Source organism: Ictidomys tridecemlineatus, chromosome 3, assembly GCF_052094955.1.
Source record: "Ictidomys tridecemlineatus isolate mIctTri1 chromosome 3, mIctTri1.hap1, whole genome shotgun sequence".
Taxonomy (NCBI): Eukaryota; Metazoa; Chordata; class Mammalia; order Rodentia; family Sciuridae; genus Ictidomys; species Ictidomys tridecemlineatus.
In genome coordinates this window covers 187,302,722-187,318,121 of record NC_135479.1, presented here as the reverse complement: position 1 = coordinate 187,318,121, position 15,400 = coordinate 187,302,722, and the positions used below count along the sequence as shown (strand labels likewise).

General features: G+C 36.2%; 1 protein-coding gene across 7 annotated transcripts in view; it reads right to left on the bottom strand.

Moving 5' to 3' along the window:
* Robo1 (roundabout guidance receptor 1) overlaps positions 1–15,400 on the bottom strand; it is a 1,016,703-nt gene that overhangs the window by 52,010 nt on the left and 949,293 nt on the right. For all 7 annotated transcript variants that reach the window (XM_078044437.1, XM_078044436.1, XM_078044438.1 and 4 more), the window contains 5 exons: positions 12,546–12,667; positions 11,614–11,845; positions 10,422–10,543; positions 7,174–7,345; positions 2,291–2,488 (listed from right to left, as the gene is read on the bottom strand). In XM_078044437.1, coding sequence (XP_077900563.1) covers positions 2,291–2,488; positions 7,174–7,345; positions 10,422–10,543; positions 11,614–11,845; positions 12,546–12,667 — 846 coding nt within the window. The remainder of the gene's footprint in view (positions 1–2,290; positions 2,489–7,173; positions 7,346–10,421; positions 10,544–11,613; positions 11,846–12,545; positions 12,668–15,400) is intronic.

Genomic DNA, 15,400 nt, shown 5'->3' with positions numbered 1-15,400 from the left:
TAATAAATATAATGAACTCTGTGTACTGAGTGGTGCTGATGTAATATGTGGATGTATGTGGATGGAGCCCCCAGTGTCCCAGCAGATGTCACACCTATAGCTATACGTAAGGGGAAACGCTAAAAAAAAATGCTCATGAGTACCCAAAGTCACACTCTGGCTTGATATTTTATGTCAAGAGGTTCTTTTCATTTATTTAAAATATTTTACTTCCTATTTCCCTGAAACCACTGGCGTTGTGTTTGGCATAGTAAAATTTAAGATACCCAAAATGCACTTTAAAAAAAATGCATAGAAATAGAATTTTGAAAAAGTGCCAACAGGATGAAGTGAGGAAAGCAGAATCAGTGCTCATCCAATTACATTTGTAATTATGTTCTATGATTTCTGCTTAAACAGAAGCTAGTTGAAAAGACCAGGATATTAGTTTAAAGGTCCCACAGAAAGATCACATAGGCATTTGTCAGCATGCTCAAAGGACATTAGTAAAGAACAAGGAGCATTTCAGAAAGGAGAGTTTTCATGTCACATTCTTAGACTTCAAGACAATACAGAGCATTAAACTGTTATAATCACACAGCTATGACACTTGATCATGACAGGGAACACTGGATTTCACTGACTGGCTGTTTATGAAATGGAGTTAATGGGGCAAGTCTGATGAACAGAAAATTCACATCTAAATGTTAGTTGCTTTTCCTCATTGAAATCAGATTTCTAAACCTAGTCTCCTCCCAGAATCCTGCCCCTTCCCCACTCCACCAAACACATTCATAAACCCCGTCTCTGCATGGATTTGCAGTCAAAGGTTCTATTTAGTAACACATGTGCCTGACATTGTTCTATTTTCTATACATAATGAGCACCACTCTCTTCTCAGTAACCTCTAAGCCCTTGTTTTCCATTTCACAGGCAGGGGTACTGACATTTTGCTTCATGTCTAGGTAGGACACATATCTGAAAAAAAACATATTTCAGGATGATAATGCTAAGGCAAATCTATGCATATGAGGAGACTGCTGCCGAGCCACAGGCAGGAGGCACATGGATTTATTTCACAGTATTGATGATGAATCTCTGTTGACTCTTTTTTCCCAAGACCTCCAGGAACAGCACAAATATCCCACACTGTTGACACAGAATGTTTTATAAATGTGTAACGACATTCAAGTTTTACCTAGTCTTGAAAATTCCATGTGATTAGAGAAATACTCTGTCCAAGGTACACAGAAAATGTTCTCTTAGGAGATACGTAGACAATTAGGAAAAGAAAGGATAAGTGACAGTCAAGGAAGGGATGACTTAATTTCTTGGTAATTATCTTTAAATTTGCTTTGCAGCAAAGCAAAACTTTTTTGTTATGTTGGCTCTGTAACGAAGGTGAATGTGTAATTTTCAATCTAAACCATGACATTTTTGAGAGTAAAATGCAACACTATGAATCATTTTATTGAACTAAGGACATAAAAATGGACTAAAATCGGAAAACTAGGAGGCCACACAATCTACAGCCCAGGTATGACGTCCAGAGTTGGAGGATATATTTGGGGGAGAGGAAGGAGCAAGATTATGTGCCTCAATGTTTAGATTGTCAACAATTCATAGGACTTGAAGATATGTAGCCAAGGTATTTATGAAATATATTGGCATAGTCTATCTTTGAAAATGTAAATAATAGCAAATATTTTTTTTCTAAAATTATAAAGACATATGTAACAAAATCATCATCATTAATGGACAGTATATAAGACATTGGATTGCAGGATCTTAAGTCTATGAATGGAAAAGTACTAACACTCTTCCCTCCCTAGGCAGGACATCCCTCATAATGTGATCATATTCACTAAGAAAGGACTGCTTCTAGAAATAATCAAAGAAATCTCTCTTTTTGTTGCTTTTCAAAGGACAACAATCCCCTTAAAACTATGTGAGTTTAAAGCCCCAATTTATAATTCCTGTGACAGGGAGATTACAAATTTCCCCCAAGAAATAAAGTAATAAAATAATTGCCTAAGAGAAGAAGGCCACAGTTACACAGACAAGCCTAGATGTACCTTAGTGAAACATATTTGAAAGGATCTGGGTCCTAAGAAACTGATTAACTCTGTTGTACTGCCACAGGAGAGTTGTTTATATGCAGATATCATGATAAAAGTACTTTAGAGAATTGCTGTATATTGAAATAATTTAACAGGTAGGACATGTGTCCCTGGGAATCATGTGGAGTCAGGTTTAAAACTGAGAGTTTCATAAACATATTAAAAGATGAAAAACCTGAGAAAGCGAATACCTTTCCTGATACCCGCATAAGTACTAGTAAGTCCGTTCCTCTTCTTCCTGTGTCGGTAGAGCCAGATGCTGAAGACCATGAGGATGATCCAGCAGGCTGCTCCGATTCCTGCGATGAACGCTGGCTGCTTCACCACGTCTGAAATCTGCTGAGCAAGGCTGACCTGGTCCTCAGGTGACACAGGGTTCCCATGAGAATCTGAAAGGCCATCTTCTGATGAGTTGGGAGTAAGACTCAGTGTGATGATGTAAGCATACATATATGATGTAAAATACCTGTCATTATATTTTGTTAATTTTGGACCATGATTTCTCTTTTTCATTCTGCACTACCGCAGGGAAGTGAATGAGTTCAGGAGATCACTAGTAAAATTCATTCATTTTAATTTAAAAGAAGTATGGATGTAATTTTGTGTGATCTTAGCTGAAACAAGGACAGTGGCACTCTGTTTTCTTTTTATTTTACAAGTTTGTGGGATCCTGTTTAGATTGAGTTTCAGAGAAACAGTGCTCACTAATTGAGATGAATATAAAAGTGTTAAAACCATAAAATGCAACCCCCCCCCCCGCCAAAACCAAGAATACTTTAATGCAATTGTACAAATAAATAACAGGTACTGAATATTATATGTATAGAAAAGGTTGAAAAAATATCAAAATTCTATAGAAACATCAAATATGTGCTGTAAAAAAGGCTTAAATAAAATTTTACTTTTTCTATAAGCTAGATATTGAAAAATGGTGTGTGTGTGTGCGTGCACATGTGTGTATTTGCATACTCCTCTCCAAGATTATATTGCAACATCCTTCACTGTCTTAAAAACATATTATTTGAACCCACGGTCAGAATGTCCTATAAAATTAAAGATCATTAAAACACAATGACAGATTAAGATAATGTTACCATTGTAAGAACTATGAATAATCTTTCTTTTAAAATAATAACCATCACCAGCAATAGATATAAGAAAAGAACATTAAATATGTAAAAGAATTATCAAGTGTTATGAATAGTCAAAAAGACATTCTCGGTTGGATATTTTGATTCAAGGATTAAAAATTGATGGAATATATGGCTAATAAAATACGCTTATTTTACATTTATGTCTTAAGCCTATAGTGATATTTTTCAAGCCCGCCATTACTCCAGGTCACACAGAGCAGCCTGCAAAGTCTTTGTAGAAAACGCAAGACTGTCGCTCTTCCGTCAAAGCTGTATGTCACTTTGTAGACACCTTGTGATGCTAGTCCTGAGGTTGCCCAGTGGGGAGAATTCCCAGTGGTGTCTGTAGTCTTAATGTTCTTCCCCCGCAACATCTGATGACATAAGAAGGGGCTTGTGCATTTCATTAAGATTGGGGCTTCCTCACAATTATTAAATCATTTAACTTGGAAAAGATTCATGTACCACACTTTTAAAATTTTATGTTGCTTCTGCATTCATTCTGAATCTAAGATTAAATACTAAAAGAAGGGTTTAGTTATCCGGACAGAGTTGCCAGCTCTCTGCTTCCTCCCAATTCCTCAGTATGGTCAGTGCAGATATCCCCCTTATATAACTGCCTCCTGGTGACCACCTCCCCATGGGCCACAGAGATACCACCTCCTTGACTCACCATCCCACCCATAAGGACTGCAGATACGCAGAATTGACAACTCTTAGTCACAGCACGACCCCATAGAATCCTTCTAGCTTTCTCTAAGAACAATTAGAACTCCCTGTAGGAAACCTCCTTGAACAACACCCTGAGCACCAATAAAACCCTCAGCCCACAGGTCCTCTCTCTCTGTCTCCCCACCTGCAGCCACCCCCCTCCCCGGCCCGCTCACTGGCCCCTGGGCCTTCTGACTGGCTCTTGTCAGCACCTCTGCTCTTGTGGATCTGTGAGTAACCCACTCCTGCTATTTCATGTGTTCTGTTGCTTCACCCCTCTGAGTTGAATCTGATTAACACACCTGGCAGGAGCTCTCCTCCCAGCTGGGGCTCTCCCAGAGAGGAGCTATCTTGGCAGGTCAAAAAAGCCAGAAGGGCATCTGCTGGTTGAACAGTCTGCTGTGAGAAGGACACCCAGTCACAGGGTTGGATACTTAGGCATTATGCTCTCTGTCAGGACAAAAGAGTATCCCATGGGCTCCATGTACACAGCCACAACCAAATCCCTTGGAGCCCTGTCAGGTGGGTTTATGGCTGCTTCACAGATCTCCAGACCAAATTCGAGAGAAATACAATCTGCTAATATAATACAGTCTGCTTTGAAATAGAAATCTTTCCAGTCCAAAAATATATTTTCCATAAAAATAATTAGTATAACTCATTCGATAGGGATAACAGTTCTTGAAGAAAAAAAATCCTACAGGTTTTCTTATTAAATGATATTGCATCTTAATATGATAATTGGCAGAAAAAAATCAGCAGCATTCAATAGCTATGGAAACAGCCTTTCTCTGTGAAATGCTGAATTCCTTCTGTTGTGTGTATATATGTTGTGGGGGGAGGATATTTCCTTTTTTTTTTTCTTGATTCCAGATTTCATACTATGGAGGATCAAGGCTGAAAACCTTATTTTCACAAGCAGTCACCTGCCTTCAACTGTTTGTTGACTGAAAGTTTTATTTCATGTTCCAGACCCTTTTATCTCTGGTTATCCTAAAAGCACTTCATCCTCTAAAAGTTCACCAACCAGACCTATTCTTTTTATTCCTAATACATCCTTTGTATCTGCTAGGTTTATAGACTTCATGCCTATTTGCACAAGTTTATCTTGGGTAGCTTCAGATTTTATGGAAACAGCCCAGAGAGGTTCCGTGCAAGCAACCAGATGGACCTAACAGAATAAAGCGCAGTGTGACGAATGAATTAAAGCAGCCCCTCTCTACCTCAGGCTTTGTCTCCCTGCAGCTGAGGCTATATTAAGATCTGGAAAACTGGAACCCACTTATAATTTCAAGGAAATCAATTTGACCCTTAAATCCCATGATTTAAATCTTCAATAAATAAAATTACATATGGTTCTTTTTCCAATTCATCTTCCCCAAACTAGGACTAAACATCATATGTTCAAAAAACAGGTAAACAGTATATCCACAATGGTTAGGGTCATTCAAGACATACCTTTTAATTTCAGTTTTAATAACCTAATGCTGACATTTTGAAAAAAGTGGACAAATATTTGAATGTCAGCTATAGTTTTTCAATATAAACTCCCCTCCCCCATGTTATATAACATTACAGCAGATGCATCAAACGATTTTTCCTAGTTTCCCGTATTGCTTGAAATAAACCAGGAAGCTATTTTTGTTTAGAAGTTTTTATATAATCATTTAAAAATGTGTAACATGGAAAAAAAGAGTCCAAAAAAAATAATATAAAATTCTGGCCCAGATTGTGACAGTCAGCAAGCCCCCACTGAAGGCTTGAATGGGCCTCTCATAATTGACTGCTGGGAGGCAGCTCCTGGCCGCTGCTTTCATTTAGTCTTCGTTCACCTTCTTACTATCACATCAGGCAAGAGTAATGTGCACCTTTCTAGCCTGCACCATTTCAAGCCTCCCATAGAATATATATTTCCTTTCTTGCATTCTGTTGGTGCAGGGACAACCTTGGAAGCCCACATTAAGAAATTAGGGCTCTTCCGCTTACAACCCACAAACACTAGGTGAAACAGAGACCTACTGGACAACTGGAATTGTAGTGGACTTTACTGTGTTATGTCACATAAACTTTGCAAGTTTATGCATTACAGCAGCTAGCATTGTCTTAACAATGGAACACTAACAACATTTTCAAAATAAATATGAAGTTCTTTAGGTATTGCAACAGAGTTAATCAAAGTCAAATGTTTCTTTTACTTTTATTATGAAATAATTCCACGATGTCGTTCATACTTATTTAATATGCCAAAATAGTATGTACTCATTTGTGAAGCATGAAGATGGCTAAAATGATCCTTTTTCATAACTTGCATCTGACATAAAATATTACTGATGCTTAACTTCTGATTTGCAATATACAGACACAAACCAGGCTGTATACTTCTTGGCCTCTTTCCTAATTTAAATGTTAACTCTTAAAATCTGACCCTTTTCTCCCCACTTCTTAGTTGCAATATTGTTTTATTGGCATTTCAGTTGTTGCTTGTCTACATGTAAAGAGCAATCACTTACTAATTCATATAGTATGTTCATAATAGTTTGCCTATAGTGATCTCTAGTAATGAAACCCAGGTCAGGTTTGCTGGTTTTTTTTTTTATTTATGTATAATTTTCGAAACACAAATTGTATTTAAATTTGAGTGATTAGCATAGAAACATTCCAGTGCTCTGACATCTCAACTTATCTTCTTCTTTATTCACTGCAGTGTCCTTGGACTTGATTAGTAGTATTAGTTAAATAGATGAAAAAAATTTCCACAGGGCCCCAGTTAGGATGATACTGAATATTACCTAACTTTTATTTGAACTATCATCTAAAATGTATATTTGGATAAGGTTAGTTTAGTTATAAGATATCTACAGTCATGCCTCACATAACAACGTTTCTATCAACGAGGAATGATTTCTATTGACTTCTATTTGATTTCTATTGTATAAGATGATACTGGCTAATGACATCACATGTATCTTAGTTTGTGTAACTACACTCCATGATGTTCACACAAGGACAAAATTGCTTAACAATGTCTTTGTTGGAAAGTGGCCTTGTTGGTAACCAAGGCATAACATTTTATGTGAGTGTATTTTAAGTGAAGCTAACACCACTGTAGTTATAAGCCTCACTTTTGAATTCTATTAACTTCCAACAGTGGCTCAGGCACATGTAAAAACAGCAAAGCAGGACAAGTAGTACGGTGACAGACTGTGAAACTGGACTGCTCGGACACTCACCTAACTGGATGAATTGAGGCTCACTTTTCACCCCAGGTCCAGCGCCAGTGCTGGCTGCCACTTCCACACTGTACCGGATCCCGGGAACCAGGGAGGGAATAACCACAGAAAAGGTAGAACCATCTACTGTCTTGTTTATATGGTATCGGGTTTCATTGCCTAGACACCAAACCTGGAAGAAGTACATAATGAAAATCAAGCTGGTAAAATTTCCAAGATAATGCAAAGATCCACAGAGGGTGAAGACGGACTTTAGGCCTTGATACAGTTGAGATGCCTCATGAACCACCAACACAAGGTTTCAAAAAAGTCATTCTTCTCCAAGATGGAGCTCTGAGAAGACTCTTCCAGTCAAGCCCAGTATTGGTAATAGCTGCACTATTGGAGAATTGTAATAGTCACACTTTCTCAAATATCTTAAAGGATTGTATGAGGTGAGTCTACAAACTTTTGCTTGAAGATAAACATTCCTCTCAATCCACATCATATCGCATATCATTAGGTTTTTATTCTTTTTATTTAAAAAAAATTTAATAGCATGAGGTTATTTGTCAGGAAAAACAGGACTCTGCAAAAAGTTATACATATCCAGGTAAAGAATAACAATGTGTGTAAAATTATTCGACATTTGTGTGATAGATGTGGTGCCCAATGTCCAGGCATCAAAGGTGAGGAGGGAACTCTGTCTGACACTTCAACAGTTCTCTGGGATAGAATCACCTGGTACTGTCACTTCACATTTCGTATCAAAAACTCATGAAGTGGTTGATTTAAAAGGAGAGTAAGTTTCTGCATAATCCAAAGAAGTATGTATAAATAAGATTATTAAAAATAAAACTGCACTCCAGGAGGAAAAAAACCATCCTAGGCTTTTATTCAGCTTTTGGTACGCTGAACTATTATCAATGAGATAAATTAGCAATCTGGTATTATAGTTAAAGGAGAATATTAACTAGTCTTTCACAACATCCATAGATCATAAAGAATAAGAGTACATACTCGAAGTGCAAGAAAGACATTCTATAATGAGAAAGTTATCGTATGCCTCATTAACTTTGATAGTGATATTTGTGATAGGAAATTGTATTTGGATTCAGTTTCCATAAGAGAATAATCCGCGCAGGAGTGAAGAACACTCTATATTCCTTATGATATCCTCGAGCTAAATATAGGATTAGCTTCAAGTGGACTACTGTCCACACTGGAATAGGAAATGGGATTTTAAATTAATCTAAAAACACCAGCATCCTCTACTACTTGGTCAATAACCTTTAATTTTGTTCTTTGAAATTTAATATTATTTTCATATAGTTTCAACGTGTAATGCCGCCGAATGGTCAGACACTATATCAGGATCTGACCATTTGGAAATAAAGACTCCTTTGTGAATCTTTTTCCCCCCAATTACATTACACAGCTGAACCGAAGCCACAAACTGATTTTGTACCAGTCAATCAGGTTCTGAAAGGCATTTTATTATTTTAAATTGACCATGAAGTTAAGTGAAATCCACCCTTTCACATTTCTTGAGGAAAGAAATGAGTTTTGACTCTTAGGGGAAAATGCCTACATTATACAATTTTGCGTGAGAGCTGAGACATCACCTCATTTTAAATCCTTAAAAATCTTCTGTAACAGTCTATTTTTCCAGACTGAAACATAGCATCCTGTCACTCACCAGTATTGAAATAACCTTGAAACTTGTGAGAAAGCACTTAAAAGTATGGATATTTTTACCTTTTAATAACTCAGTTACGCTAGAAAAAGCCTTATTTAAAATATCTCGAAACATCCACAGTGCATTTGTAGTCACATTTTAAATATATTTTAAAGCAGCCCTATTGATATACTTAAATTTCACAAAATGTTGTTTTTAAATTTGATTTAAAAATAATTTTAAAATAAAATATCATACCCAAAATTAAGCTTAGATTGGTTTTTAGTTATCAAACAAATAAATTTGCTACTCAAAAGAATGTATGAGAGATTTACCAGGATACACATGTAAGGGACCTGTCAGATCAACTGCATTGGAATTTCCAAGAGTGGTGGCAAGGCACCTGTACTGGGAAAATAATTCTACCAGTGATTCTGCTGTTGGCCTATACTTGAAAATTCCTGACCTATACTAGTGAAGGTAGATATGTCCTATGTCCTGTCAATGGACACATATCAAGGCGTGTCTACTCTAACCTCAGTTATGAATCAATAACTTCATATCACCTTCATAAAATCAGTTTCACATCCTAAACAATGGTCTGGAATATTTACATACAGAAATTAATATTCTAAGTATCATTATTTAGCTAGTCAACTAAAAAATGACTCAGACATCAGAGAAATACAGATCACTCGGCAGAGAAGTACATCTTTTATAGTTAAAATTCTTCTAGTATGTAACTGTTGAAAAAGTACACATAAAAATGTGCACATATATTTTCTATTTATATTTATCCATTTTGACAGCACATTAGGATCATCCTATAATACAGATTCATTAATAAGTTCAAACACAATCTTTCAGCTAAGTCTCATGTCTCCATCTCAGTTTTTGATGCATCTTGGCATGCTTAAAAATATTTGCCTAAAACGAATTCATGTTAAGATTGTCCATATTTATTGAATAGAGCTGCTTTATTTCATAGGGAAAAATAATTATTCAGAACCACTGGATTAAATCAACCGATAATACACACGTTTTAAAAGTTTATATAAACATATGGAAATTTATAAAGGACTATTTCCTGAGACATGATATTTTGTTTTGAAACAAAAGCAAGAGATATATAAACGTATGATTTCCACACACACCAAAATAATTTTTCCAACTTTGTTCGAAGTTTCTAAAATCTCAAAGATGTAAATGAGTTAAATTAAATTAAAAAGTTAGAAAAAATCTGGTAGAATGTGACTCTCTATATAGCCAATTCCACAGTGCAATCCAATTCTGAAAAATATGTTAAAGCATTTTTCAGAGAGGAAAATATTATTACCATTTAAATTTGTTGATTTTGTAGAATTAGATGGATGTGTAATTTTTGTAACCATTTGGATTCTCTCTAGCATTTTTTTTTTAAGTAACTTTTCTAGCAAAGAAATTATTCCACAATCTATCCAAGACTAGGTCTATGAATAATTGTACATGTTGGTAATTTTACCAGCAGATGGCGCCAAATATCTATAAACAATTTATTTAGCCTTGTGAGTAGAAGAGGGTGTCCATCAGCAAATTAGCATGTGTGTATTACCTTATATTCTTGAACCATTCCATTTTGAGTGTCTTCTGGAGGTGGCTGCCAGCTGACAAGAATTGATGTTCCATTTCCATCATTCTTTGATACAGTTACACTTTGGGGTGGGGCACTTGGTGCTATTAAATTGTTTCAAAAAGCAGATATATTAAAGTGTGCTACAGAACACTGAAAAGCAGATAATTAATACTTATTAATTAATATAAGTAAATATCAATAGTGAACTGATTTAAATTAATATTTAAAATTAAAAAGGAGTATATGGATTTTAAATTCAATATCTGCATGATTCAAAGATGTAACTCACTTAAATGTTAATAGTCCAAAATTACTTCTCTTTTCCTCAACCTTACCAACCTGATGTTACTGTGAATTTCCATAATCAAAGTTATATATATTATCTACATGAAACATGAAAGGACTTCTATTTGTACTTCTTTGTAACCCTAATTTCCTATTTCCCCAAAACATGAAAAATATAAAAAAATGAATGCTAAACAGGATATTAACCACATCCTATCACTAATCCAAGAAGTGGCAAGGACATATTAGGAGACATTATTAATGTTTTTATGGAGTGTAGTTGTGGCACAAAACTATTAAACAATGCTTTTTAATTTCTAGTTTTATGGTAACCAGTCATACTGGTTTGCCTAGAACTGAGGGATTTCCAGATAGGGGATGAAAAAGGACAGAATGATAATTCTGGAAAGTCCTGGAAAACTCAGGTGTTACTCACCTTCTTTATAAATCATTAATCAAAGTAACATTCAATAAATGGGTGGTGGAAAGGCAAGCAAATTGAGAGTGAGTCCATGTTTGAATGTGGACTGGAGTTCTGAGTAATTCAACAGACCCTGTCTATGTCATTAAGTAACACAAGGTTCACATTTGCACTTTTTTTATGTGTAGGCCACTAATGAAGCAAGTCAACTCTTACAGCATTTTGGTTTTTCTATGTAACCGAAAATAGTTGTTCTATTTAAACAAAATTTCTTAACAAAGTATGTTTAATATCAAGACAGTTAAACAATGGATTCTACTATCATGTATAGCTAAAAAGAATCCATTTTAAAAAAAAAGACAGTTAAACATTCAAGACACTCTTAACATTTTAACAATTCTAAGTTAATAAAAGCCCAACAAAATCTACTGCAGTGCACAGATATCACACACTCCATATACTTGCCTTCTTCTAAGGTTTTGGCAAACTTGATTTCGCTATCTGCTCCTTGAAATTCATTAAAAAAAGGGCGAGCCTTAATTTCATAGTTGACTCCCTTTCTGAGATCAGGGATAACCACACTATTTTTGGTTGGAGTTCTCACTTCAAAAACTAACCACTCCGATTCACCATGGTTGGCTCCAGATGGCCGATAGAGAATTTTGTATCCTTGAATATACTGAGATTGTTGGTCCACCTATTAAAATGACAAAAATAAAAATGCAATCACTCATAGCTTTTTATTGCTTATTGCAAAATAATAAAAAATGAAGTGCAACAAAACACATTTTTTTTTCTATCAGGTTTCACCCTGAGTATTTCTAGTTCACCTAAGTTAATACTTTAAAAATCTTTTATCTTTTGTAGGATGATATTAATTTCTGTGCCTTATGAATAAATATGAAGTGTCATAGCAGTTCTGAGATATATCATCTATAGACACGTGAAGGTCAAGGGTATGTGTTTTACTACTTCCTGATCTTAAAAGCCTACTTAATATTACTTGGGAATATTTCTAAGATTAAAAAAAAAATCCTTTGATAATGGGCCTACCATAAGTTGCAAATTCATAGTTAATATTTTGGAGTTTTGTCCTCTGAGAGGGGTAGAGTTCATTATTTCATTATATAAACAAAAAGAAATATACACAAATAAGAAGCTTTTGTTGATAAAAATCCTTCTATGGCTACCATAGTAAATGACATAGTAAATGACAGTTACATGAGAAAGTTGTCATGGCATAGAAGTGATCAACAGGTAGTTAAATTATATCTTATATATATATATATATATATATATATATATATTTATGTATATTTTATATATATATATATAATGATCTCAGACAAGCCACCTGCTTATTAAGACTGAGATCAAATATTACAAGAACAACTCACTGTCCAGTGCACTTCAATTGATGAGGAAGAAAGGATGGTGGGATTGTGGAGGTGCAGGACGACGTTTCCCAGTTCTCTCTGGACCTGCTTGTGGTCCACCCCCTGACTCGTCGGTGGAACATCTGCAAGGATTCAAGAAGACCCTGTCAGGCTCCGCATCATGCTAATGAACTGAAGCAAAGTAGCGTGAACCAGTCCGTTCAATCAGAGCCACTCTTAGAAAAGAAGACTCACTGGGCCTAGGAAGCCAACCTGTGCTACAGAACAAAATAAGAACAACTTAGCCTTTTCATTAGGTTCAGAAGACTAGGGACATACAGAGAAAGAGGAGGGGAAGGGAACAAGTAGAGGGCCTGCAGAGAGCCCTAGGGCAAGAAACAAAAAGACAATGGCAAATAGTAAAGTGGAAGGGCTGCTCCCACCATGTCATGATCATGTTCACGCTGAGAGTGAGGCTAGGCAGTCCTCTCCGAGTCTGGTATAACCTTCCAGAAGGATCCCAACTAAGCAAGGAAGAGAACAACCAGACCTGTTAGCAGAGAGTTGGGCAAGGAACAGCAGAGAAACATGGGCAGCAGAAGCAAGCCCAGAAAGAAGCCCAACAGCTACATTTCATAAGAGAGCCCTGGTCTCTTCCCAGGCAGGCAGGGTGGATAAGGAAGTGGCAGCAATATGGGATGCAGAAGGCACTACTGAGGCCAATAAAATAAAATTAGATCCATGAGCAAAGAGCACTTATTAACATCATCTTAATTGATGATGGTTTACGTTAGTTATTGTATCACAGTAAAGAATGCTTAATAAAGAGTTCTCGATCTCAAAAATTCCCAAAGTTTAGCCATTTTGCAATGGCAGTCTTTTATGTGTTATTTTAGAAAATTTCATATTAGAAAGAAAAATTGAAAGTGATGCCTAAAAATGTAATTTGGAAATGCTTATGAATTGATCCTTTTATTTTTCTTGTTCTCCTCCTGAAAGAAATGTTTTATAATTCAGAAAGGCTTTTCCCCACACTCAAAATTGGACTGGCAGGAAACCTTAATATTGCTCTATCCTACAGCTTCACAGGTACTGGAATCCCTCTATGCATTGTTCAGAATTCACCCACTATTTATAGTAACTGTCATCTTCTTATCAATACTCTATACACTTTCATTCTGTGTAAGTGTACATTTCCTTTAAATAATAGGGCTCAAGAATGTTTCAAGGACACGACATGTGGAGGTAGAATAATAGCAATAGTGGTGACGGCCACCCCATCCCAACAATGACCACTATCCACCCAATTCCATCCCTGGCTGCCAGTTTCTTAGCTCCTCCTCCTTGCAGAGTCCAATCTTGCGCTTGGTGACAAGGAGCTAACCCCAATGTGACACAGGTCCGTCTACCTGTTCTACAAACCTGTTCTCTGTATGTATGCATGTTTAACTTTTGGTTACAGCTCATTCATTGGTGTCTCCACTTGGGGAAGATTCTGGTGCAACTATATTTCCCAAGTGGTTATAGACACCATGCCTGTTCCCTTGGAAATCAATTGCCAACAAATCTTCCCTGAACTCTCTGCATGATTTCCTTTCCCTTATAGCATATACATTCTGTATCCTCCGATGGAATTTTTTTTTCTTTTTTAGGTCCTTTCCAAGATTTCTACCATGATCATAATCCTCAGTTGGGTTGTACAGTGTCTCAAAAGCAGATTAAGAACTAAGTAATAAAACATGCCTCTATTATTTTCACTCATTGGTTGCTTCTTGTGTCGTGGAGTCAGAAAAAAGCATGTTATCATCCACATGGCAGTCTCCTAAAATATTAAGGAAAGGATGTCATGTTTCCTCTAACACTTCTTTCTTTTGGGGCTAATCATGCCAAGAGCATTGCATTTCCTCTGTGAAGTGATCTTCAGCTTTCCATGCAGCCTCCTGCACTGTGTTCTCTTAAAAGTCCATCTGAAAATGCAGTGCTCACAGCAAACCCATCACTCTATTTGTGATTTGACCAGTTCGCAGTGAAAGAGACGACGCCTTGATCCAGAAACAATTCTGCTATTCCAGCAAAGACAACATTGGCTCTTTTGGCAGCTACATCACTCAGGGGTTGCAGATAGGTGTTTGAGTTGACTCCAAACACTAAGTCTGTCCACCTCCCAGAGCACCAACACGCACACACTTCTATTCCTGTAAGCCTAGAGTTCTCAGACTATCCTTTTATAGCTAATTTTTTCAACCTCAGTTCAAGTACCCGACTCTTTAATTTGCTCTGTTAATTTCAGTCATGTTAGTGCTGGCTGTTCATTCCAGTCTGTCAAGATATATTTGATTCTGATTCTCTCACTTGGCTGACTAGCTCTCTTTCTTGGTTTTATGATAGCTGCAAATTTTATGAACTTTATTTTTAATCTGGACACTGAAAGAAACAAAAGTAATTATGGCATTTTTTAAAAAAAATTAAATCTATGCTCATATATTGATTTAATTTATCCTGCATGCTTATTTGTTGATTAATTTGTTCTGATAGAGATTAATTCAGTCTGGGTCCAGTCCCGAAGAATGCACTTATTTAGTTCCATTCCAAAGGTAAAAAGACCAAAATGCAGAAGGATTGCCTGTCTTCCTCAATGTCACAGAGCTACAAGACTGAAGAGCTGAGATGAAAATGTCTTTGACTTCCAAATGTGTGCCTGTTTCCCCATATATCAGTTTCTGGTTGACATAGATTCATTTCCCTTAGATTGTTCCTCCCGCTATGCATAAACAAAAGGAAGTTGAGTAAAACTTTCTTTTTTTAAAAAATTAATATTCAGATAAGATATTAACTACAAATGACAATATAGATTATAAAACCGTTCACATGAATGC